The following is a 27,892-nucleotide window of genomic DNA, read 5'->3' as shown; positions in this document are numbered from 1 at the left end:
CAGAGTAGAAAGCAAATCTTGTATGTTTTAATGGGCATTCTCCTAAGTAACATGAATGCTCAGTACAGGCTGGAGATAATTGGATTAACGCTCAAGGTCAACATTTAGTATTTCTATTAACACCAAGATAAAAGTCCAAATTTGATCTGTCCAGTTGGGATACAAATAGGAAAAACAAATCCAAAAACTACATAAATATGTTGCGGCCTTGCTGTGTTTTTTCTTTACAAAAACATAAATCCATTAAAAATGTTTATTAGTTTTAGAAACTGGAAAATGTACAAAGCAATGGGAATATTGATTATATTTGGACTTTACACATTGTCGAAGATTTCCATGTATGGTATGAAGTTTGTACAGAAGACACCCCTATTTTCCAGACTTTTATAGAGTGTAGATGTTTTTATAGGGAATGATAAAGTAATCTTGCGACTGACTGTCATCCATTTCCTCCCCAGCTGTTGGTGCAGTTGGCACGGAGATTGCCGTTGCTGAACCTGCAGCTGGGTTCGACATTGGTCTTACATCAGACTGGATTTCTCTTGATTTCCTCTAGAACAGAAAATGACAAATATTCAGATACTCATCTGAGCTGCAGCTTAGTATCAGAGATACTGGTGCTTCATAAATCACTTATTAACTGTAAAAATATATAAGAACAATGAACGGAATGCACATGTTTACAAAAACTAATTGGCTGTAGTCTTCAATTTAAGTGGCTTTGAGCTAAAATTAGAAATTGTGTATACTGTAGGTGCCCACACACGGTGTGTTTCTTATATGCAATTTGAACTTTTTAGTTCAAATCTCATGGAGTCTAGTTCAAATCGTACCATGCTTATTTTTCCTTGCGATGCGCGATCCCGTGTAGTCCATATAGCAAAAATATTATGTGCAGGCAGATACTTTTGTGCTACATTGCGTCGTGTCTAGTTCAAATCGCACCCTGTGTAGGCAATCGCATGCGATATGTCATTTACATATTTAAATGACATATCGTAGTCCAGTCCAAGTCCTCTGTAGTTCAAATAGCACAGTGGATAAAGTGCAAATCACATAACAATGAAGTCCAAATTGCACAGCACACAGTGTATGGGCACCATAACAACAATTTGTTCAGATTTTAACATTGATTTAGAAGTCTGTAAATGATTTTCATTATTTTTTTTTTAATAAAAAAATAATATTAAGATAAAATGAAGTCATGGTTGTTAGATTCTATAAGATGATATTACAACAACTATGGGCAGTGTTTTATCACAAAACCAACTTTACATTTATTTATTTTTATTTAGTTAGTGTTTTATATAGCGCAGCAGATTCCGTTGCGCTTTACAATTGTAGACAGTGATAAAACAAATTGGGTAACAACAGACAGACTTGGAGGTAGGAGGGAAACACAAGGACAAGCACCAGTAATAGCATAGCAGTCCCACCAAATTACAAGTCCAGAAGAAAAGCTATATAATACATGAGTGCCTCAGAGGATTATGCGTGTGGTATATAAATATGATAGGCTTGCCTGAAGAGGTGAGTTTTCAGGGAACGCTTGAAAGTTTGGAGGCTAGTGGAGAGTCTTATTGTGCGTGGAAGGGCATTCCATAGGATGGGAGCAGCTCGATGAAAGTCCTGTAATAGTGAATGGGAGCTAGTGATCTGTGCAGAAGAGAGACGCAGATCTTGTGCAGAGCGGAGAGCACGAGTTGGGAGATATTTTGAGATAAGTAAATAGATATAAGCTGGTGCAGTATGGGTAATAGCTTTGTATGCGATTAGAAGTGTTTTATATTGAATACAGTAAAATACAGGTAACCAATTGAGGGACTGGCAGAACGGATCAGCAGACAATGAGCGTCTTGCAAGGAAGATCAGCCTAGCAGCAGCATTTAAAATGGATTGTAGTAGTGAGAGTCTGTTCTTGGGAAGACCAATTAGGAGACTATTGCAATAGTCAATGCGGGATCTAAATATACTTTCAGCAACATTATCAAACGTTAATGTCAATGTCATTTGGAAATGGCGTTCTAGGCATATTTTCTTTTAATATGTATTTTTTTTTTGGAACGTGAACTGTGATCCAAGAAAATGTTACGTTCCAACTCTATAACCCAACCATCACGCCTGAGGCTTGGACTTGCTCAGCAGCTGGCGCATAGTGGAAGATGGGGGTTTGATAACCTGTGCCCACATAGGTGGGTTAATCTCAGGGAGTGAGGTGGTGCTCAGGGCCTGAAGGGGCTGAGAAGACAGATAAGTGCAGAAAAGGTAAGTATAAATGAATATTATTGATGTACAGCAAATGCGAATCAGAAAACAGTGAGATACTGAGAGCGCAATGGAACCCGTAGAGTTCTTGGAATCGGCTGCGGCCAATGAATAACTGAGGTCGGACGGTCTTGGAATCGGTCGTGACTGAAGAATAATGCAGGCCGACGATGACGGTTTGAGATGTTGGTTCACCGATGGTGACGGATATTGAGGAATCCCCTCTGAATGGTGACTGGTAGAATAGGATGGTACTGAAGAGATGAACAGGTAGGTTATTGTAATAAGCTGTGAGTGCTGGAGAACAATGGCAATGTACTTCCACTGTGGACTGTGACAGGTTTTAGCCCACATACTCTCCACCCAACCCCAGTCCCTATCTGCTACTACCTCCAATCTCTGTATTTGCAGCTCCCCCTCTCCATGAGAGATTCTGGTTGATTCGCAAGGGTGCGAATTCGCATCCGAGGGAATCTGCAAGCAGGGCATGCGAATGGATGTTACACAGTAACCATCGAAAGATGTGGAAGGTGCATGTGCTCTGAGCAACCTCACATATGCGTGCACTCTGGGAAGGAAATGGGTGGGCAGCTGACATCTGGGGATGATCCAAAACACAAGGCCAAGCCGACCTGTCATTGGCTACAGCAGAATAAAGTGAAGGTTCTGGAGAGGACATCTCAGTCTCCTGACCTCAGTATCATTGAGCCACTCTGGGGAGATCTCACACCTGCAGTTCATGCAGCAGCCCAAGAACTTACAGGAGCTGGAGGCTTTTTGCCCAGAAGAATGGGCAGCTTTACCAGCTGAGACAATAAAGAGCCTCATCCACAACTACCACAAAATACTTCAAGCTGTCATTGATGTTAAAGGGGCAATACACGGTATTACTGGGGTATGTAAATTTTTGATCAGGGTCATTTGGGTACTTTCTGTTGTCATTATGACTTAAAAAGAGTAAACACAGTTGTGTGACAATAAATGGCGTCACCCAACCACTGACCATGAGTGACAGAAAAGTCTGTGAGTTATCATTCATATTCTCTGACAAATGACCAGGATATGTAAACTTATGAGCACAGCTATATATATATATATATATATATATATATATATATATATATATATATATATATATATATATATATATATATATATATATAGGATCCAATGAGAGCGGCACTCAGGACTTGAGTGTGAATGCCCCAGCGTACTGGCTCCGGTGCCCTCTCACAAGAGGGGATGAGTCCTCTGGGTATATGCAGAGATGAAATAAGCGGCACTCGGAGACTGAAGTAAGTGATGAAGTAAGGTGGAAATTTAATCCATGTGCAAGGTGAAAACGTTTCGGAGCTCGGGGGCCCCGTCGTCAGTTTAGGCCCCGTCGTCAGAAACGTTTTCACCTTGCACATGGATTAAATTTCCACCTTACTTCATCACTTACTTCAGTCTCCGAGTGCCGCTTATTTCATCTCTGTATGTGTATATATATATATATATATATATATATATATGAAGAAAGGGTTTTTGACTCTGAGTTGCGCTGGGTTGTGTGTGCAGCACCACCAAAATTCCTCCTGTTAGTGAGGAACGGTGTAGTAATCAGGGAAGTGGGGGGTGATTGGGGTGCGCTACCTAGTATAGAAACTGTACCTCCCAATAAAACATTACAATTTCAAAACAGAATACACATTTCTGAAATAGTGTTCTTGTATTTGAGGATGTTCCCAATGAATAAGCTCAGTCCATCTCTGGGTAAATAGTTCTTTTATTGGTGAAGAAACCCGACGCGTTTCGTCTCTAAGACTTCATCAGGGGTAAGAACCAATGGGTGAGTGGATTGTGTGTGGCTGGTCCTATTTGAAATTTCTGCTGATCACAGCTGATGCAAATAAAATAAATATCACCAAGTCCTTCTTGATGGGGCTCAATTAAATGGAAATTTCTCAGTTGAGAGTCTAGTGTAGGTTCTTATCAAGAACAATATCAGGACGCTCTCTCTGCAGTATCCTCCTCGCTCTGCATTCAAAATGAGAATTCTCATTTTGAATGCAGAGCGAGGAGGATACTGCAGAGAGAGCGTCCTGATATTGTTCTTGATAAGAACCTACACTAGACTCTCAACTGAGAAATTTCCATTTAATTGAGCCCCATCAAGAAGGACTTGGTGATATTTATTTTATTTGCATCAGCTGTGATCAGCAGAAATTTCAAATAGGACCAGCCACACACAATCCACTCACCCATTGGTTCTTACCCCTGATGAAGTCTTAGAGACGAAACGCGTCGGGTTTCTTCACCAATAAAAGAACTATTTACCCAGAGATGGACTGAGCTTATTCATTGGGAACATCCTCAAATACAAGAACACTATTTCAGAAATGTGTATTCTGTTTTGAAATTGTAATGTTTTATTGGGAGGTACAGTTTCTATACTAGGTAGCGCACCCCAATCACCCCCCACTTCCCATATATATATATATATATACTACTTAAAAATAAGAAATGAGTGTCATAAAATTTCTTTATAGACCACATTTGTTGTTTTTATTATGCAATACGCGACACGTGAAGTTGGCCATGGTAAAAACAGTTTTCCGTTTTAATTTGCAATCCTGTCCCATTGCATGCCCCCTGCTACCTATCACACCCCCCCCCCCCCGCCTCAGCCATCCCACTTTATACCCCCTGCTACCTATCACACCCCCCCCGCCTCAGCCATCCAACTTTATACCCCCTGCTACCTATCACAGACCCCCTGCCTCAGCCATCCCACTCTATGTTCCCTGCTCCCCATCAAACACCCTCCTGCCTCAGCCACCCCACTCTATACCCCCTGCTCCCCATCACACCCCCCCGCCTCAGCCACTACACTGTATGCCCCCTGCTCAACATCGCACTCCTTGCCTCATCCACCCCACTCTATGCTCCCTGGTACCCATCACATACCCACTGCTCCCCATCACACACTTCCTGCTCCCCATCACACACCCCCTGCCTCAGCCATTACACTCTATGCCCCCTGAGATCCATCACACACACCCTGGTATCCATCACACCCCACTTTAGGCTCCCTGCTACCCATCACAAACCCCCTAAAGCAGCCACCCCACTCTATGCCCCCTGTTACCCCAAGCCTACCCCCTTCCCCAGCCACCCCAATCTATGCCACCTGCTACCCATCACATACCCCCTGCCTCATCCACACCACTCTATGCTCCCTGCTCCCATTACACACCCCCTACTATCCATCACACCACTTTCTCCAGCCACCCAATTCTATGCCCCCTGCTCCCCATCACACACCCCCTGCCTTAGCCTTCCCACTCTATGCTCCCTGGTACCCATCACACACTTCCTGCTACCCATCACACCCTCCTGCCTCAGCCTCCTCACTCTATGCTCCCTGCTCCTCCTCACACACCCCCTGCCTCATCCACCCACTCTATGCTCCCTGCTCCCAACACACACCCCCTACTGCAGCCACCCACTCTATGCTACCTGCTCCTCCTAACACACCCCCTGCCTCATCCACCCCCTCTATGCTACCTGCTCCTCCTCACACACCCCCTGCTATCCACCTTCTCCAGCCACCCAACTCTATGCCCCCTTCTCCCCATCACATGCCCCGTTACCCATCACACAACCCCTACCCCAGCCAACCCGCTTCATGCCCCTGCTCTCCCCATCACACACCCCAACATTCAGACCCAGTGCCTCCTTTTGCCTCCAGAACACAATGTGCTTCTGACATGCCAAACACCCCTCTGCCCTCTGTGTCAGCATGCACACCGGCCTTTACCCATTGCACCCCAAATTCCCCAATCAAGTACCTTCCCACACCCCTGACAAAGCATCTCATTTTCCCCACCCGTTCCTCACAAAGTTTTAAACCCTTTTAATAACCGACTCCTTTGCACCTCACCTGTTCATCAAAGTCCATTAGTTTACATCTAATCCACACCAGGGCGATTTCTAAAACTGCGATGCGACTGCAGTTGATAAGATGGACTTTACTCATCACAGTTCAGGATGACCATCGTGACCATCGGCCGTGATATTCCTGCATGCTGATTACATCTGTCCTTACATGGGCTTGCAGTGTCGGGGGTGTCGGGGGGCATTGCAAGGCCAAGTAAACTGTGTCCACGGTCACTATATAACGTTTTCATGTATCATTTCCATAAATAAAGTGTATCATGCTTCTCTTGTGCTGGCCCACAGAGCTTACATTCTTACCTTGTAGCAGACAATTCCAATACTAACGCTGACCAGAAGGAGGATTCCAAATCCCAGGATAATGCCGAGATAATGTCCGTGTGTCCACGGGAAGCTGCTTGCTGGTGAAATAGAAAATAATATGTCAATAATAAGGGAGAGGAGGAGCACAAGGTTCTGGGAGCATTATTGTATAGAATCCCGATCTAGCTGATAAGATCGTTTTCATGGTCACAGCAGCACAGAGTATGTCAGTCTGTATTACCTGTGCATGAGTTGCTGGTAGGTAAGTGTGCCCCTGTATCATATTGCTCACTCTAATTATATATATATATATATATATCACTGCACATAGAGCCCATTTCTACTGCATTGCTCCAGATATGACAGCACCCAGACACCCCCATATCACCTACGGAACACCCCAGCAGCACCCAGACACCCCCAGCCCCATATCACCTACGGAACACCCCAGCAGCACCCAGACACCCCCAGCCCTATATCACCTACGGAACACCCCAGCAGCACCCAGACACTCCCAGCCCTATATCACCTACCAACACCCCAGCACCACCCAGACACCCCCAGCCCTATATCACCTACCAACACCCCAGCAGCACCCAGACACCCCCAGCCCCATATCACCTACCAACACCCCAGCAGCACCCAGACACCCCCAGCCCCATATCACCTACCAACACCCCAGCAGCACCCAGACACCCCCAGCCCTATATCACCTACCAACACCCCAGCAGCACCCAGACACCCTCAGCCCCATATCACCTACCAACACCCCAGCAGCACCCAGACACCCCCATCCCCATATCACCTACCAACACCCCAGCAGCACCCAGACACCCCCAGCCCCATATCACCTACCAACACCCCAGCAGCACCCAGACACCCCCAGCCCCATATCACCTACGGAACACCCCAGCAGCACCCAGACACCCCCAGCCCAATATCACCTACCAACACCCCAGCAGCACCCAGACACCCCCAGCCCCATATCACCCACCAACACCCCAGCAGCACCCAGACACCCCCAGCCCTGTATCACCTACCAACACCCCAGCAGCACCCAGACACCCCCAGCCCTATATCACCTACCAACACCCCAGCAGCACCCAGACACCCCCAGCCCAATATCACCTACCAACACCCCAGCAGCACCCAGACACCCCCAGCCCTGTATCACCTACCAACACCCCAGCAGCACCCAGACACCCCCAGCCCTGTATCACCTACCAACACCCCAGCAGCACCCAGACACCCCTAGTCCCATATCACCTACCAACACCCCAGCAGCACCCAGACACCCCCAGCCCTATATCACCTACCAACACCCAGACACCCCCAGCCCTATATCACCTACCAACATCCCAGCAGCACCCAGACACCCCCAGCCCCATATCACCTACCAACACCCCAGCAGCACCCAGACATCCCCAGCCCCATATCACCTACCAACACCCCAGCAGCACCCAGACACCCCCAGCCCTATATCACCTACCAACACCCCAGCAGCACCCAGGCACCCCCAGCCCCATATCACCTACCAACACCCCAGCAGCACCCAGACACCCCCAGCCCCATATCACCTACCAACACCCAGACACCCCCAGCCCTATATCACCTACGGAACACCCCAGCAGCACCCAGACACCCCCAGCCCTATATCACCTACCAACACCCAGACACCCCCAGCCCCATATCACCTACGGAACACCCCAGCAGCACCCAGACACCCCCAGCCCTATATCACCTACCAACACCCCAGCAGCACCCAGACACCCCCAGCCCCATATCACCTACCAACACCCCAGCAGCACCCAGACACCCCCAGCCCCATATCACCTACCAACACCCCAGCAGCACCCAGACACCCCCAGCCCCATATCACCTACCAACACCCCAGCAGCACCCAGACACCCCCAGCCCCATATCACCTACCAACACCCCAGCAGCACCCAGACACCCCCAGCCCTATATCACCTACCAACACCCCAGCAGCACCCAGGCACCCCCAGCCCCATATCACCTACCAACACCCCAGCAGCACCCAGACACCCCCAGCCCTATATCACCTACCAACACCCAGACACCCCCAGCCCTATATCACCTACCAACATCCCAGCATCACCCAGACACCCCCAGCCCTATATCACCTACCAACACCCCAGCAGCACCCAGACACCCCCAGCCCCATATCACCTACCAACACCCCAGCAGCACCCAGACACCCCCAGCCCTATATCACCTACCAACACCCCAGCAGCACCCAGACACCCCCAGCCCTATATCACCTACCAACACCCCAGCAGCACCCCCAGCCCTATATCACCTACCAACACCCCAGCAGCACCCAGACACCCCCAGCCCTATATCACCTACCATCACCCCAGCCGCACCCAGACACCCCCAGCCCTATATCACCTACCAACACCCCAGCAGCACCCAGACACCCTCAGCCCTATATCACCTACCAACACCTCAGCAGCACCCAGACACCCCCAGCCCCGTATCACCTACCAATACCCCAGCAGCACCCAGACACCCTCAGCCCTATATCACCTACCAACACCTCAGCAGCACCCAGACACCCCCAGCCCCATATCACCTACCAACACCACAGCAGCACCCAGACACCCCCAGCCCCATATCACCTACCAACACCCCAGCAGCACCCAGACACCCCCAGCCCCATATCACCTACCAACACCCCAGCAGCACCCAGACACCCCCAGCCCCATATCACCTACCAACACCTCAGCAGCACCCAGACACCCCCAGCCCTATATCACCTACCAACACCCCAGCAGCACCCTCAGCCCTATATCACCTACCAACACCCCAGCAGCACCCAGACACCCCCAGCCCTATATCACCTACCATCACCCCAGCCGCACCCAGACACCCCCAGCCCTGTATCACCTACCAACACCCCAGCAGCACCTAGATACCCTCAGCCCTATATCACCTACCAACACCTCAGCAGCACCCAGACACCCCCAGCCCCGTATCACCTACCAACACCCCAGCAGCACCCAGACACCCTCAGCCCTATATCACCTACCAACACCTCAGCAGCACCCAGACACCCCCAGCCCCGTATCACCTACCAACACCACAGCAGCACCCAGACACCCCCAGCCCCATATCACCTACCAACACCCCAGCAGCACCCAGACACCCCCAGCCCCGTATCACCTACCAACACCCCAGCAGCACCCAGACACCCCCAGCCCTATATCACCTACCAACACCCCAGCAGCACCCAGACACCCCCAGCCCCGTATCACCTACCAACACCCCAGCAGCACCCAGACACCCGCAGCCCTATATCACCTACCAACACCCCAGCAGCACCCAGACACCCCCAGCCCCATATCACCTACCAACACCCCAGCAGCACCCAGACTCATCCAGCCCCATATCACCTACCAACACCCCAGCAGCACCCAGGCACCCCCAGCCCCATATCATCTACCAACACCCCAGCAGCTCCCAGACACCCCCAGCCCCATATCACCTACCAACACCCCAGCAGCACCCAGACACCCCCAGCCCTATATCACCTACCAACACCCCAGCAGCACCCAGACACCCCCAGCCCCATATCACCTACCAACACCCCAGCAGCACCCAGACACCCCCAGCCCTATATCACCTACCAACACCCCAGCAGCACCCAGACACCCCCAGCCCTATATCACCTACCAACACCCCAGCAGCACCCAGACTCATCCAGCCCCATATCACCTACCAACACCCCAGCAGCACCCAGGCACCCCCAGCCCCATATCATCTACCAACACCCCAGCAGCTCCCAGACACCCCCAGCCCCATATCACCTACCAACACCCCAGCAGCACCCAGACACCCCCAGCCCTATATCACCTACCAACACCCCAGCAGCACCCAGACACCCCCAGCCCTATATCACCTACCAACACCCCAGCAGCTCCCAGACACCCCCAGCCCCATATCACCTACCAACACCCCAGCAGCACCCAGACACCCCCAGCCCTATATCACCTACCAACACCCCAGCAGCACCCAGACACCCCTAGTCCCATATCACCTACCAACACCCCAGCAGCACCCAGACACCCCCAGCCCTATATCACCTACCAACACCCCAGCAGCTCCCAGACACCCCCAGCCCCATATCACCTACCAACACCCCAGCAGCACCCAGACACCCCCAGCCCTATATCACCTACCAACACCCCAGCAGCTCCCAGACACCCCCAGCCCCATATCACCTACCAACACCCCAGCAGCACCCAGACACCCCCAGCCCTATATCACCTACCAACACCCCAGCAGCACCCAGACACCCCCAGCCCTATATCACCTACCAACACCCCAGCAGCACCCAGACACCCCCAGCCCTATATCACCTACCAACACCCCAGCAGCACCCAGACACCCCCAGCCCCATATCACCTACCAACACCCCAGCAGCACCCAGACACCCCCAGCCCTATATCACCTACCAACACCCCAGCAGCACCCAGACTCATCCAGCCCCATATCACCTACCAACACCCCAGCAGCACCCAGGCACCCCCAGCCCCATATCATCTACCAACACCCCAGCAGCTCCCAGACACCCCCAGCCCCATATCACCTACCAACACCCCAGCAGCACCCAGACACCCCCAGCCCTATATCACCTACCAACACCCCAGCAGCACCCAGACACCCCCAGCCCTATATCACCTACCAACACCCCAGCAGCTCCCAGACACCCCCAGCCCCATATCACCTACCAACACCCCAGCAGCACCCAGACACCCCCAGCCCTATATCACCTACCAACACCCCAGCAGCACCCAGACACCCCTAGTCCCATATCACCTACCAACACCCCAGCAGCACCCAGACACCCCCAGCCCCATATCATCTACCAACACCCCAGCAGCACCCAGACACCCCCAGCCCTATATCCCCTACCAACACCCCAGCAGCACCCAGACTCATCCAGCCCCATATCACCTACCACACACCCCAGCAGCACCCAGGCACCCCCAGCCCTATATCACCTACCAACACCCCAGCAGCACCCAGACACCCCTAGTCCCATATCACCTACCAACACCCCAGCAGCACCCAGACACCCCCAGCCCCATATCACCTACCAACACCCCAGCAGCACCCAGACACCCCCAGCCCCATATCACCTACCAACACCCCAGCAGCACCCAGACACCCCTAGATCCACCCTGATGGGTATCAGCTACCAACAACCTAGCAGCACACAGACACCCCTAGATCCATATCCACTACCATCCCACAGCAACACCCAGACACCCCCAGCCCCATATCACCTAACAACACCCCAGCAGCACCCAGACTCATCCAGCCCCATATCACCTACCACACACCCCAGCAGCACCCAGACACCCCCAGCCCTATATCACCTACCAACACCCCAGCAGCTCCCAGACACCCCCAGCCCCATATCACCTACCAACACCCCAGCAGCACCCAGACACCCCCAGCCCCATATCCCCTACCAACACCCCAGCAGCACCCAGACACCCCTAGTCCCATATCACCTACCAACACCCCAGCAGCACCCAGACTCCCCCAGCCCCATATCACCTACCAACACCCCAGCAGCACCCAGACACCCCCAGCCCTATATCACATACCAACACCCCAGCAGCACCCAGACACCCCCAGCCCAATATCACCTAACAACACCCCAGCAGCACCCAGACACCCCCAGCCCTATATCACCTACCAACACCCCAGCAGCACCCAGACACCCCCAGCCCTATATCACCTACCAACACCCCAGCAGCACCCAGACTCCCCCAGCCCCATATCACCTACCAACACCCCAGCAGCACCCAGACACCCCCAGCCCTATATCACCTACCAACACCCCAGCAGCACCCAGACACCCCCAGCCCCATATCACCTAACAACACCCCAGCAGCACCCAGACTCATCCAGCCCTATATCACCTACCAACACCCCAGCAGCTCCCAGACACCCCCAGCCCCATATCACCTACCAACACCCCAGCAGCACCCAGACACCCCTAGTCCCATATCACCTACCAACACCCCAGCAGCACCCAGACTCCCCCAGCCCCATATCACCTACCAACACCCCAGCAGCACCCAGACACCCCCAGCCCTATATCACCTACCAACACCCCAGCAGCACCCAGACACCCCCAGCCCCATATCACCTAACAACACCCCAGCAGCACCCAGACTCATCCAGCCCTATATCACCTACCAACACCCCAGCTGCTCCCAGACACCCCCAGCCCCATATCACCTACCAACACCCCAGCAGCACCCAGACACCCCTAGTCCCATATCACCTACCAACACCCCAGCAGCACCCAGACACCCCCAGCCCTATGTCACCTACCAACACCCCAGAAGCACCCAGACACCCCCAGCCCCATATCACCCACCAACACCCCAGCAGCACCCAGACACCCCCAGCCCCGTATCACCTACCAACACCCCAGCAGCACCCAGACACCCCCAGCCCCATATCACCTACCAACACCCCAGCAGCACCCAGACACCCCCAGCCCCATATCACCTACAAACACCCCAGCAGCACCCAGACACCCTCAGCCCCATATCACCTACCAACACCCCAGCAGCACCCAGACACCCCCAGCCCTATATCACCTACCAACACCCCAGCAGCACCCAGACACCCCCAGCCCTATATCACCTACCAACACCCCAGCAGCACCCAGACACCCCTAGTCCCATATCACCTACCAACACCCCAGCAGCACCCAGACACTCCTAGTCCCATATCACCTACCAACACCCAGCAGCACCCAGACACCCTCAGCCCCATATCACCTACCAACACCCCAGCACCACCCAGACACCCCCAGCCCCATATCACCTACCAACACCCCAGCAGCACCCAGACACCCCTAGATCCACCCTGATGGGTATCAGCTACCAACAACCTAGCAGCACACAGACACCCCTCGATCCATATCCACTACCATCCCACAGCAACACCCAGACACCCTCAGCCCCATATCAGCTACCAACAGCCCAGCAGCATCCAGACACCCCCAGACCCATATAAGCTACCAACACCCCAGCAGCACCTAGACACCCCCATATCAGCTATCAACACCCAGCAGCACCCAGACACCGATATGGAAGTAAGATCACTGCCAAATAGTCACATAATAACACTATAGAGCCGAATCGGCCCCATTTTCAAAGATTGAGGGTCACGTACACATCCCCTCACATGCTAGGGAAGGGTTACGGGCATCAGGAGGGCGGGCGTTTGGCAGGGTGGTAGGCGGCGCTTACCTGGGAAATTTCTCTAAGTATCCCAAATGGAGACGGGAACTCGTGAGGGCCCGTGGTCAGTAGGTTAGGCTGCAGTAGGGGGAGGGGTGAATGCTTAGGGTTAGGTTGCGGCTGGGTGTGTGTATATGGATAGGGTTAGGCTGCGGCTGGGTGTGTGTATATGAATAGGGTTAGGCTGCGGCTGGGTGTGTGTATATGGATAGGGTTAGGCTGCGGCTGGGTGTGTGTATGGATAGTGTAAGGCTATGGGTGTGTGTGTGGATAAGGTTAGGGCTTAGTTGTGTGTGTATATGGATAGGGTTAGGCTGCAGCTGGGTGTATGTATGGATAGTGTAAGGCTATGGGTGTGTGTATGGATAATGTAAGGCTATGAGTGTGTGTATGGATAGTGTTAGGCTGCGGCTGGGTGTGCGTAGGGATAGTGTAAGGCTATGGGTGCGTGTATGGATAGGGTTAGGCTGCCGCTGGGTGTGTGTATGGATAGTGTAAGGCTATGGGTGTGTGTATGGATAGGGTTAGACTGCCGCTGGGTGTGTGTATGGATAGTGTTAGGCTGCGGCTGGGTGTATGTATGGATAGTGTAAGGCTATGGGTGTGTGTATGGATAATGTAAGGCTATGAGTGTGTGTATGGATAGTGTTAGGCTGCGGCTGGGTGTGCGTAGGGATAGTGTAAGGCTATGGGTGTGTGTATGGATAGGGTTAGGCTGCCGCTGGGTGTGTGTATGGATAGTGTAAGGCTATGGGTGTGTGTATGGATAGGGTTAGGCTGCCGCTGGGTGTGTGTATGGATAGTGTAAGGCTATGGGTGTGTGTATGGATAGGGTTAGACTGCTGCTGGGTGTGTGTATGGATAGTGTTAGGCTGCGGCTGGGTGTATGTATGGATAGTGTTAGGCTATGGGTGTGTGTATGGATAATGTAAGGCTATGAGTGTGTGTATGGATAGTGTTAGGCTGCGGCTGGGTGTGCGTAGGGATAGTGTAAGGCTATGGGTGCGTGTATGGATAGGGTTAGGCTGCGGCTGGGTGTGCGTAGGGATAGTGTAAGGCTATGGGTGCGTGTAAGGATAGGGTTAGGCTATGGATGTGTGTATGGATAGTGTAAGGCTATGGGTGTGTGTATGGATAGGGTTAGACTGCCACTGGGTGTGTGTATGGATAGTGTTAGGCTATGGGTGTGTGTATGGATAGTGTTAGGCTGCAGCTGGGTGTGCGTAGGGATAGTGTAAGGCTATGGGTGTGTGTATGGATAGGGTTAGACTGCCGCTGGGTGTGTGTATGGATAGTGTTAGGCTGCAGCTGGGTGTATGTATGGATAGTGTAAGGCTATGGGTGTGTGTATGGATAATGTAAGGCTATGAGTGTGTGTATGGATAGTGTTAGGCTGCCGCTGGGTGTGTGTATGGATAGTGTAAGGCTATGGGTGTGTGTGTGGATAGGGTTAGACTGCCACTGGGTGTGTGTATGGATAGTGTTAGGCTGCAGCTGGGTGTGCGTAGGGATAGTGTAAGGCTATGGGTGTGTGTATGGATAGTGTTAGGCTGCGGCTGGGTGTGTGTATGGATAGTGTAAGGCTATGGGTGCGTGTATGGATAGGGTTAGACTGCCGCTGGGTGTGTGTATGGATAGTGTTAGGCTGCGGCTGGGTGTGCGTAGGGATAGTGTAAGGCTATGGGTGCGTGTATGGATAGTGTTAGGCTGCCGCTGGGTGTGTGTATGGATAGTGTAAGGCTATGGGTGTGTGTATGGATAGGGTTAGGCTGCGGCTGGGTGTGTGTATGGATAGTGTAAGGCTATGGGTGTGTGTATGCATAGGGTTAGGCTGCGGCTGGGTGTGTGTATGGATAGGGTTAGGCTGCCGCTGGGTGTGTGTATGGATAGTGTTAGGCTGCCGCTGGGTGTGCGTAGGGATAGTGTAAGGCTATGGGTGCGTGTATGGATAGGGTTAGGCTGCTGCTGGGTGTGTGTATGGATAGTGTAAGGCTATGGGTGTGTGTATGGATAGTGTTAGGCTGCCGCTGGGTGTGTGTATGGATAGTGTAAGGCTATGGGTGTGTGTATGGATAGTGTTAGGCTGCGGCTGGGTGTGTGTATGGATAGTGTAAGGCTATGGGTGCGTGTATGGATAGGGTTAGACTGCCACTGGGTGTGTGTATGGATAGTGTTAGGCTGCGGCTGGGTGTGCGTAGGGATAGTGTTAGGCTATGAGTGTGTGTATGGATAGGGTTAGGCTGCAGCTGGGTGTGTGTATGGATAGTGTAAGGCTATGGGTGTGCGTAGGGATAGTGTAAGGCTATGGGTGTGTGTATGGATAGTGTTAGGCTGCGGCTGGGTGTGCGTAGGGATAGTGTAAGGCTATGGGTGCGTGTATGTATAGGGTTAGGCTGCTGCTGGGTGTGTGTATGGAAAGTGTTAGGCTGCGGCTGGGTGTGCGTAGGGATAGTGTTAGGCTATGAGTGTGTGTATGGATAGGGTTAGGCTGCCGCTGGGTGTGTGTATGGATAGGATTAGGCTGCCGCTGGGTGTGTATGGATAGTGTAAGGCTATGAGTGTGTGTATGGATAGGGTTAGGCTGCAGCTGGGTGTGTGTATGGATAGTGTAAGGCTATGGGTGTGCGTAGGGATAGTGTAAGGCTATGGGTGTGTGTATGGATAGGGTTAGGCTGCTGCAGCTGGGTGTGTGTATGGATAGTGTAAGGCTATGAGTGTGTGTATGGATAGTGTAAGGCTATGAGTGTGTGTATGGATAGTGTTAGACGGCTGCAGCTGGGTGTGTGTATGGATAGTGTAAGGCTATGAGTGTGTGTATGGATAGTGTTAGACGGCTGCCGCTGGGTGTGTGTATGGATAGTGTAAGGCTATGAGTGTGTGTATGGATAGTGTTAGACGGCTGCAGCTGGGTGTGCGTAGGGATAGTGTAAGGCTATGGGTGTGTGTATGGATAGGGTTAGACTGCCACTGGGTGTGTGTATGGATAGTGTAAGGCTATGAGTGTGTGTATGGATAGTGTTAGACGGCTGCAGCTGGGTGTGCGTAGGGATAGTGTAAGGCTATGGGTGTGTGTATATGGATAGGGTTAGGCTGCAGCTGGGTGTGTGTATGGATAGTGTAAGGCTATGGGTGTGTGTATGGATAGTGTAAGGCTATGGGTGCGTGTATGGATAGGGTTAGACTGCCACTGGGTGTGTGTATGGATAGTGTTAGGCTATGGGTGTGTGTATGGATAGTGTTAGGCTGCAGCTGGGTGTGCGTAGGGATAGTGTAAGGCTATGAGTGTGTGTATGGATAGGGTTAGGCTGCCGCTGGGTGTGTGTATGGATAGTGTTAGGCTGCGGCTGGGTGTGCGTAGGGATAGTGTTAGGCTATGAGTGTGTGTATCTATAAGGTTAGGCTGCAGCTGGGTGTGTGTATGGATAGTTTAAGGCTATCTCAGGGGAGTATTGCCTCACCCCCATCTTTCTAGCAGACAAGCACATCGGGCAGGTGGTGGACAAATAGAGAAGGGGAAGGCTGCACGGCTCTCTGTATGGCGAAAAAGACCCAACAGGCCATCAGCCAGTCTTACATTGCCAGAAGTGCTAGTTGGCCAGTCCGGCCCTGCATACAGGGCACAGCTAATACCACACAGGAGACAAAGTACTTTATAGCCTTACAATTTGCATTAGGTATTGCACTATCCCATATATTATACATTGTAAGGTAGTGACTGAAGTCAAGCAAAAAGAAAGAATGAAAATAAGAGAATTATCTTGAGGTTTTACCAGCCTACAACCACATTGAGCAGATACTGAAAAGGAAACCGTTATCTTCACATTATCGAACATTACTCCCACACAGACACAGAGAGGAGTAATGGGGTCTTTTGTACAAACCTACAGTATTAGCAGGTTTTCATAGGTACTGCTAAGTAAGGCTAAGAGATTTATTATTAGACATAAGGCACTGTGCATAAATCATGACCCTTTTGCAGTAATATTACTTCTCATCTGTCCTCACATCATTTCTTTATTGGTATTTGTATACTGTAAGATAACTGTAGTAGGACACTGCAGTATTGCCCAGTACACACCCACATACAGTCAGTGACGAATACTTGCTGTATGCCTCTCCTGGGTCACTAAATCATTCATTGCTGCTGCTATACTTACAGCTGGATATTTCCTCTTTTACTGTTTGAAACTTTTCATATTGTATTTTTTGGGGGGTATTTTTGCAATATTCCATATATGAAACAGTTAATGTCTTTCAATAATATTACACCATATGAAAATTATTCTTTAAGAATCATTGCATACCATTGTGGTCCACTTGCTGACTATTTGATTTTGTAAATTGCTGTAATTCTTAACAAGAATTTTATTTTTTTTAAACATTTTATATGTACTTACAGGGCACTGCCATGGGGTCAAATATAGCCATTTAAACTGTTAATTTTATCACCAAACAGTAAAACTTATTTTGATTGGCCCTCTTTTTCCACGGTTTATATTTCTCTATATATGAAACATTGCTGACTGCATTATTGTGTAAGAGGTGAATAGAAAGTGATGTTTTTGAGATAAATTCAATTCTTCTAACATGACCAGATTATTTTTTTAACAGTTTTTATATGCCTTTTCATGGCAGTAATAAAACATTTTTAGACCTATTTATCCTGTCTCTCCATGAAATCATGGATACATATCTTTGATAAAGCACTTTATTAAAAAAAAAGTTTATAATTTGTTACTTGGAAACATAGGGCCCGATTCAGACTTTACCAGCCAGGTCCGAATTCACATGCGAAAGTCTCGGCTGCAATCAGCAAATATTTCTATTTGCAAGGCAATTGCAGCGTGATTTACAGGGAGCGGGCATGTTGGGAAGGATTCCGGCCATTTCATGGGCGTACCCGCGAAAACGTAAAAGTAGATGCACCAAACAAATTGCTAAGAATGGCCCTTATTCTGCATCGGACGGTACGGCCCGCGTGCGGCCGTACCGCCGATGTTTTTAGTCTGCACATGCGCAGAGGTCAATCTGCGCATGTGCAGCCCCATTCGCCGCAGACGTATTTCGTCCGCCGCAAAGGGGGCGTATAGGGGCGTGAGGGGCTTCATACCCTCATTTCCCTATGTATACGCCCCGCGTTTCATGGGCGTTCCCATGCAAACGCGGGGCGTATGCATGCTAATGAGGGTATGACGCCACTGATGGGGGTGGAAAGCTGACGTCGCCGGATGTCAGCTCTCAGCCCCCATACAAGCTATCACACGGACGATTGTCCGTGTGGTCTCAGCTTGCGGGAGCTGCTGTGGCGTGCGGCCCTGCCTTCGATGGTCGACGACCATCGAATGCAGGGGGCAGCTCCCACCATGGTGGAGGCGTACGCCCCACCATTTTTATGCGGATCGCCAGCCGTCCGTGTACGGACGGCCGTGGCGATCCGTCTCGTGGGCGGGGATTGGTTTGTGCGGCCGGAGCACCGTGTGCGGCTCCGGCCGCACCAACCAGAATAAGGGCCATTGTCCGGAAAATGCAGGTGTGTTTATGCTGCTAGTGGAGGGCAGATGACGTCAGTTGCCGGTCGGAACCGACTGTTTTGTTTGCCGACGCTAAGTAAGTCCTGGGCTGCATGGTGGCTGTGAACACAAGGGACAAGAGGAAAAAAATATTTGATGGTGAGTAGAAATCAAACCACTTGACTCATCTAGTCTGCCCCTTTTTAACCTTCTGCGTCTTCTAGTCTGCCCCTTTTTTAACCTTGTTGTTGGACATTTTGTGTTTTTATTCAGATTACCTTACTGGTTCCACTATACCTCCAACATTAGCCTACTTATTGGTCAGTGTTAAACAGTCATCAAATTGGTGAGTATGATATTTGTTCTGCCAATGACATATGTGTCACAGACAATTTGACGGATTAAGGGTCTGATTCTTAGGATGATGCAAGTAAAGGTTTAGGAGCAAGTGTCTATTGTTTTATTTTTTCGTATACATCCCTATGATTACTGCCGTAGGACACAGATCGGAGCTGCATAAAATCCCTGCAGTTCAGCCAGGGAAGTAGTACTGTTCGTTACGGCAGTAATTAAAACATGGGAACCGGACCTCAGAACACTGCACCGGACAGACTCCATTCATCAAACTCTGCCATTCCAGAGCTTGTAGTGTCCCATTCAGGAAGTGCCTGGTCCGGTGAGACGGGGAATGTTACCCCATTTGGGAAGGTTGTAATCTTTCCTTTCCCATGACACCCCCTCTTCTCCCCCATAAGTACACAAACCCATCCAGACATGCAACTGTAAGTTTTAGAATGGCAGAGATTGATGAATGGTGCCTGTTCCTTTCGGTGTTCTGGGGTCTGATCCAGTTCTGGTTTTTACTTTTTGCCTAGTCCCTAACAATACAGGATTTCTCCAGATTCTTAGAACTCTCCCTTCTCGGGAATACATGACAATGCAACTTCACCTTTGGTTGTAGAAGCTACATATTAGAATGAGATCTATCACTGGGGCAGATGTATTAAGCCTTAACAAGAGATAAATCCAAGGGTGATAAGGAGAGATAAACGTCCAGCCAATCACCTGCTAACTGCCATGTTACAGGCTGTGTTTGAAAAAAGTCAGTAAGGAGCTGATTGGCTGGATGTTTATCTCACTTTATCACCCTTGCATTTATCTCTTGTTAAGGCTCAATACATCTGCCCCACTATACTTACGCAGAACCTGGAGATAGATCTTCCCAGTGAATATGCCGTGTGGGAAGGTGCTGTAGATGCAGCAGTACAGTCCAGTGTCATTGCCATTCACGTTGGATATTGTAATACCATAACCCTCTGCCAGGGACATCCGGTCTGAGAAGTTCTTGACCACTTGTTCTTCAACTTGATAGAGATTCACATGAAACGCGATGTGCACATCGTTGCAGAAGTTCCAGTTCACCTGCGTGACTGTGGTGTCCTCCAGGAGGAGCTCACATCTCAGGGTGACATCGCTTCCCGCTGTGGCTGTAATATTTTCAGTCCTAATGGATGCAGCAGCCGTGGTCCCTGCATGGTGCAATGGAGAACACTCATAACCACCAGCATGAGATCCAGGATCTATATGATCCAAGGTATATCAGTCACACACTCATATACAGTATGCAGTCATGTAGGATCATATGTATATACTGGTCACACACTCATGGAGTAACATTGGATCATATGTATATACTGGTCACCAGGGGCGTAACTATAGCACCGCAGCCCCCGCCACCGCGGGGGGGGCGCTGTGCATGTGGGGGCGCCGGGGGCTGCGGTGCTATAGTTAAACCCCCCCCCAATCCCCCGCAGACTTACCTATCGCGCTGGTCCCGGCGGTTCCGTTCTTCTGCTGAGGACCACCACAAAATGGCCGCCCCCATATAGCACACAGTTCTCTGAAACTGTCTGCTGTATGGGGGCGGCCATTTTCTGGTGGTCCTCAGCAGAAGAACGGAGCCGCCGGGACCAGCGCGATAGGTAAGGCTGTGGGGGATTGAGGGGGGTTTGCATGGGCGGCGGGGTAGGGGTGCTCGGCGGGGCGGCGACGGGGGGCGCCCAAAACGTAGCTACGCCACTGCTGATCACACACTAATGGAGTAACTTAGGATCATATGTATATACTGGTCACACACTCATGGAGTAACATTGGATCATATGTATATACTGGTCACACACTAATGGAGTAACTTAGGATCATATGTATATACTGGTCACACACACTCATGGAGTAACATAGGATCATGTGTATATACTGGTCACGCACACTCATGGAGTAACTTAAGATCATATGTAAAATATACAGTGTTGTGAATAATATGTGCTGGCACAGTGATTAGTGACTTCCAAACTTGGAAAAAGGGAGATCACCATATTTGCCTACTCTCTGGGATCACCTATGAGCAGGGCCGGCGCCACCACCGGCCACTGGAGGGCGGCATTTCGCCCCCCGTGCCGCGGGGGTACCTGTCCTGCGGCTGTGTATATAAAGCTTGTGGCGGCAGCGGGGGGTCCCTGCAGTCAATAAATAACGAGCGCTATCCTCCTGGCTACGCGGAAGCGCTTCTGTTGTGGAAACACTGGCCGCATGCTGATCAGCGTGCGCCGTGCGGCCAGTGTTTTCACAACAGAAGCGCTTCCGATAGTGCTTGTTATTTCTTGACTGCAGGGACCCCCCGCTGCCGCCGCAGCCGCAAGCTTAATAAACACAGCCGCAGGACAGGTACACCCCCCACCCCCCCCCCGGCACCGGGGCGCCCCCACCCCGGCTCGCCTGGGGCGCTCCGGTGCCTTGCACCGGCCCTGCCTATGAGGCACCCAAAAATCTTGTGTCCCCCTGGAAAGTTTGGGAAATGTGCATGCACAAACCCCGACCATTGGGGCAGGGGCTGCACTAGGAGTGACCTGGAATTGTTCCCCATGTGCAAAAGCAGTGCTACTACTGTGTTTCCCGATAATAAGACACTATCTTAAACACGATAGGGCTTATTTTCGGGATAGGGCTTATTTTAATTAACATTGACACCATGCCCCCAGTCCTGCTTTTACAGACACCATGCCCCCAGTCCTGCTTTTACAGACACCATGCCCCCAGTCCTGCTCATCACCTACAGCTTTCCAGTTTTTCAGGCTTTCCGCTAGGGCTTATTATCGGGGGAACACGGTATTCTAAGCATTATGTGCATAAATGACGCTACTACTGTGGCGTTATGTGTGTAAATGGAGCTGCTCCTGTGGGCATTATGTGCATAAGGGGGATTACTACTGTGGCCAATATGGTAATTAGTTACTACTGTGGCCATTATGGTAATTAGTTATGCTACTACTGTGGCCAATATGGTAATTAGTTACTACTGTGGCCATTATGGTAATTAGTGGTGCTACTACTGTGGCCAGTATGGTAATTAGTGGTGCTACTACTGTGGCCATTATGGTAATTAGTGGTGCTACTACTGTGGCCATTATGGTAATTAGTGGTGCTACTACTGTGGCCAGTATGGTAATTAGTGGTGCTACTACTGTGGCCATTATAATAATTAGTGGTGCTACTACTGTGGCCATTATAATAATTAGTGGTGCTACTACTGTGGCCATTATGATAATTAGTGGTGCTGTGGGTGTGTGGTCACACACCCTTTTCATGACATAGCTTTTTCAGGACAACACTATGGATGACATTTAATGAGATGCAAAAAAAATCCCCCCCCCAAAAAACATATTTAATGAGATGTGAAAATTTTGCCCCCGCAACCCCCCCTCCCACGTTTCGTGGCAACCCCCGCGACCCCCCCTTCCGCAATTCGTGGGACCCCCGTGACCCCCCCTCCCGCGATTCACGGCCCCCCTGTGCCCCCCTCCCGCAATTTGCGGACCCAAGCCCCCTCCCATGATTTGTGGACTTCCCCTCCCGCTATTCACGGCACCCCCCGCAGACCCCCTCCCGCGATTTGCGCCCCCGCGCCCCCTCCCGCAATTCGCTGCGCCCCCCTTCCGTGATTCGCTGCACCCCCCTCCCGCGATTTGCAAACCCCTACCCCCTCTCGCAATTCACGGCACCCCCCTCCTGCAATTTGCGCCCCCCCCGTGACCCCTCCTCCCACGATTCTACCCCCCCTGCACCTCCCCTCCCGCGATTCGTGCCCCCCCGGAATTTGCCGATCCCACTCCCGTGATTAACAGCACCCCCCGCGGCCCCCTGCACCCCCCCTCCCGCGATTCGCGTACCCCTGCGCCCCCCCTCCCGCGATTTGCGGACCCCCTCCTGCGATTCACGGACCCCCACGGCACCTCCCGAGCCCCCCTCCCACGATTCGCGACCCCCCCGGCGATTCACACCCCCGTCCCGTGCCCCCTACCGCGATTTGCAGACCCCCTCCCGCAATTCGCGGACCCTCCTCCAACGATTCACGCCCCCCTCCAGCGATTCACTGCACCCCCCCCCCCCCGCACCCCCCCTCCTGTGATTCGCGGCCCCCCACGACCCCCCCTCCCGCGATTCATGACCCCCGCACCCCCCTCCCGCGATTCGCGTACCCCCGCGCCCCCCTCCCTTCATTCAATGCAGCCACCGTCCTGTACTACTGTGCTGCCACGCTGGACCCTCACCCACTGGCAGAAGCAGCACAGTGTCCCCCACCCTCCTCTTTAGTCCCCCGTATGCCCACACACCCCTATCACTACCCAGCCTCCTGTTTTCCTGTGTCGTGACCTCCGCCAGTGGGGAGCCGCTTACTCAAAAACACCCTACTATACTATTGCACACACCTAAACAACACGCACACACAGCCCCCCCACACCCACAAATGTCACTGTACCCTCCACACTATCAATGTACATCTTACTCTGTAACCGATTTTGAATTAAACAAAACAATACACACCCCCTTCCACATCATATGCTCTCTATTTAACACATTTCACCTATAACTCAAGTTGCATTACAGGCCATCTTTCATACAATTCTAACCATCTTTCTCACAATACAAACGTTCACAAATTAAGGGGGCGCAGCCCCTTACGACGGTGATGAATCACCTAGTATATATATATATATATATATATATATATATATATATATATATATATATATATATGGATTCAGTATTGAATCCCGGCGGTCGGGATCCCGGCGTTCAGAATCCCGACGCCGGAATCCCGACAGCCGAAATGCCGACAAGGGGGGGACGTGGATCGCCCCCCCTTGCGGGCCCGATGCCTCGCTACGCTCGGCACACTAATTTATTCTCCCTCCAGGGGTGTCGTGGACACCCCAGGAGGGAGAATGTGTCGGCATTTCGGCGGTCGGGATTCCGGCGTCGGGATTCTGAACGCCGGGATCCCGACCCCTGGGATTTTAACTGCATCCCATATATATATATATATATATATATATATATATATATATATAGAGGACAGGGGTTTGGCACTCCTTGTAACAGCAAAAACAGCAGCGCCGGTGCCTACACAGAGGATTGGTAGGAGATTTGCGGTGAGGCACTCGTGGCAATTATAATCGATTATAATTGCCACGAGTGCCTCACCGCAAATCTCCTATATATATATATATATATATATATACTCGCCATTCCTAAGAATGGGGTGCAAACAGCACCCACTTCCCAGGATAGGGTGCATTGGCCTGTGACCACACACTCTAGTAAATACAAACACAGGGGGCCCAGCACTCACTTCAACAAACTAACTCACCTTAACATTCAAATAATCAATAAATAAATAATGGGGTTTTAGTTCATGAATTGATCAATGCATTTAAGCTTGCAGCCCATCGCCAAGGGACCCCATTTCACTGCAAGTCCTACACTAGCAACTGATTTTCTTAGGAACCTGGCACCTGCTTACACATCATAGCTAAAATGAACATGTGTCTCTTTTCTGGGTTAATGCTCAACTGCCAAGTAGCATGGCTTTTATAAGGTGAGACAATCCCAAACACAGCACCTGAATTAGTATTAAAGGGGCAGCTGTCACAGGTTTGAGGTAAATGAGCTTATCAAGGGTGCATGAGAAAGCTATGATCACAGTAACAGAGGTTAATTAAAAATCAACCCAAATATATAGATACAGAAGTACCAACACACTCGCCATTCCTAAGAATGGGGTGCAAACAGCACCCACTTCCCAGGATGGGGTGCATTGGCCTGTGACCACACACTCTAGTAAATACAAACACAGGGGGCCCAGCACTCACTTCAACAAACTAACTCACCTTAACATTCAAATAATCAATAAATAAATAATGGGGTTTTAGTTCATGAATTGATCAATGCATTTAAGCTTGCAGCCCATCGCCAAGGGACCCCATTTCACTGCAAGTCCTACACTAGCAACTGATTTTCTTAGGAACCTGGCACCTGCTTACACATCATAGCTAAAATGAACATGTGTCTCTTTTCTGGGTTAATGCTCAACTGCCAAGTAGCATGGCTTTTATAAGGTGAGACAATCCCAAACACAGCACCTGAATTAGTATTAAAGGGGCAGCTGTCACAGGTTTGAGGTAAATGAGCTTATCAAGCTTAAATGCATTGATCAATTCATGAACTAAAACCCCATTATTTATTTATTGATTATTTGAATGTTAAGGTGAGTTAGTTTGTTGAAGTGAGTGCTGGGCCCCCTGTGTTTGTATTTACTAGAGTGTGTGGTCACAGGCCAATGCACCCCATCCTGGGAAGTGGGTGCTGTTTGCACCCCATTCTTAGGAATGGCGAGTGTGTTGGTACTTCTGTATCTATATATTTGGGTTGATTTTTAATTAACCTCTGTTACTGTGATCATAGCTTTCTCATGCACCCTTGATAAGCTCATTTACCTCAAACCTGTGACAGCTGCCCCTTTAATACTAATTCAGGTGCTGTGTTTGGGATTGTCTCACCTTATAAAAGCCATGCTACTTGGCAGTTGAGCATTAACCCAGAAAAGAGACACATGTTCATTTTAGCTATGATGTGTAAGCAGGTGCCAGGTTCCTAAGAAAATCAGTTGCTAGTGTAGGACTTGCAGTGAAATGGGGTCCCTTGGCGATGGGCTGCAAGCTTAAATGCATTGATCAATTCATGAACTAAAACCCCATTATTTATTTATTGATTATTTGAATGTTAAGGTGAGTTAGTTTGTTGAAGTGAGTGCTGGGCCCCCTGTGTTTATATATATATATATATATATATATATATATATATATATAATGAACATGCTGGCCTGTCAGTATTAATTAATTGATAATTGTCCATGATTCTGCTACATTGTTTGTTGTTTTAATGTTGGTGTTTTTTTTAACATTGTGCACTAAGTATTGTTTCTGTTACCATGGCGACTCATCTGTCGTACGGGTGCGTGGTCCCGCCGGACACCGCTGGAAACACGGGAGAGTTATTTAAGTCTGTTTTTAGCAAGTAACTGTTGCCTGATGACAATACAACCCCTGTATTGAAACTTTGCTATTAAAAGAGCTTAACTTCTGCTTAAAAAGTTGTGGTGTGCCGGGTGTCTGTCGTCTGTACATTCCTACACAAGGGCACCCACCAAGCAGGAGAGGCTGTGCCGGACATTCCCTGGACCCTTCATTGTATATATATATAACGTACAGTATCTCTAGAATTTGCGCTATATTGAACCAGTCACTTGATAACACTGGATCCCCCTACTAGAGGGATCCCAACACTAATATCCAAAACAATGGTGTTATATCGCGCCCATACACAATTTACAGGGTAATTCCTGTCTTCCCTTTACTTCATAGGACCATAATCAACATAAACATTTTCTTTAAAAATAAAAACTGTGAAGGCTGAGAAGTACCGTTGCCATAGTGTATTAGCACCGGCACCCAATCTCACACCCTTCGCAGGCTGGTTTCAGCATGATTTCAAGCTAGGGGGCAGAGAACACTTTTGTGCGACTTTAGACCACCGGAAAGTGAGCTGGCTGCTGCAATAACTCTCACCTGTGAGATTATCGCAGCTAATCGAATTGGCCCCTATGTCTTACATACAGCAGCAGCATGGGGTGGAGTCAGAGCAGGCAGTGATATTACTAAGCCCTTCCCCCTTACGGCAAAATGCCACAATTCTCAGGTTTATCGAGTGGGGGCTGGGCCGAAATAATGTAATTCTAATGGGATCATTTAGTAATATTGTGCCCAATCTCTCTCCTCTGTCTGTTTATTTATTTATTATTTATTAACAGTTTCTTATATAGCACACACATATTCCGCAACGCTGTACAGAGAATATTTGAACATTCACATCAGTCCCTGTCCTAGTGGAGCTTACAATCTATATATAACAAAACAGCAATGCCAGCGCTGGCTGGAGCAACACTTGAATTACTCCATCTAGTGGCCGCTGCACACAAAACACTTCAGTTCCCCCACAGAGATGAGGAACAGAGTTAATCTATTATTATGTAGGTCATACACACACTTAGCACATGACTTACCTCCGATGTGCAGGATGTAGCAGAACAGCAGCAGCCTCAGATGTACAGTCATAGCCACGTACTGTGTGGGGGGGTCACACGAGGGGACCCCAGCTACTGCATCCTACCAGTTACAGCTCAGA

The 27,892-nt window shown here is 50.2% G+C and overlaps 1 protein-coding gene across 2 annotated transcripts; it reads right to left on the bottom strand.

Annotated features, from left to right (window-relative positions):
- Positions 1-27,892, bottom strand: TIGIT (T cell immunoreceptor with Ig and ITIM domains). 2 transcript variants are annotated; one of them, XM_083170928.1, is made up of 4 exons: positions 27,771-27,892; positions 20,512-20,841; positions 6,505-6,605; positions 1-552 (listed from the first exon to the last, which is right to left on the bottom strand). In XM_083170928.1, exons 1-4 carry the CDS (start codon positions 27,820-27,822, stop codon positions 385-387), a joined length of 651 nt encoding a protein of 216 aa, XP_083027054.1. In that variant the 5' UTR covers positions 27,823-27,892; the 3' UTR covers positions 1-384. The 2 variants fall into 2 exon arrangements, with proteins under 2 accessions (XP_083027054.1, XP_083027055.1); XM_083170929.1 differs by having other exon boundaries at positions 399-552; positions 6,505-6,601.

This window comes from Crinia signifera, chromosome 2, assembly GCF_055691185.1.
Source record: "Crinia signifera chromosome 2, ASM5569118v1, whole genome shotgun sequence".
NCBI classification, from domain to species: Eukaryota; Metazoa; Chordata; class Amphibia; order Anura; family Myobatrachidae; genus Crinia; species Crinia signifera.
Note: the sequence above shows the minus strand (reverse complement) of the source record. Positions and strands in the feature narration are given on the sequence as shown.

Bases quoted from the DNA above. Each gene is read 5' to 3' on its own strand.
- TIGIT (XM_083170928.1), bottom strand. From the start codon at position 27,822: ATGACTGTACATCTGAGGCTGCTGCTGTTCTGCTACATCCTGCACATC. The intron at 20,842-27,770 runs GTAAGTCATGTG...TGCACCATGCAG, and splicing joins CTACATCCTGCACATCGGAG to GGACCACGGCTGCTGCATCC. The intron at 553-6,504 runs GTAAGAATGTAA...TTTCTGTTCTAG, and splicing joins TTGGAATTGTCTGCTACAAG to AGGAAATCAAGAGAAATCCA.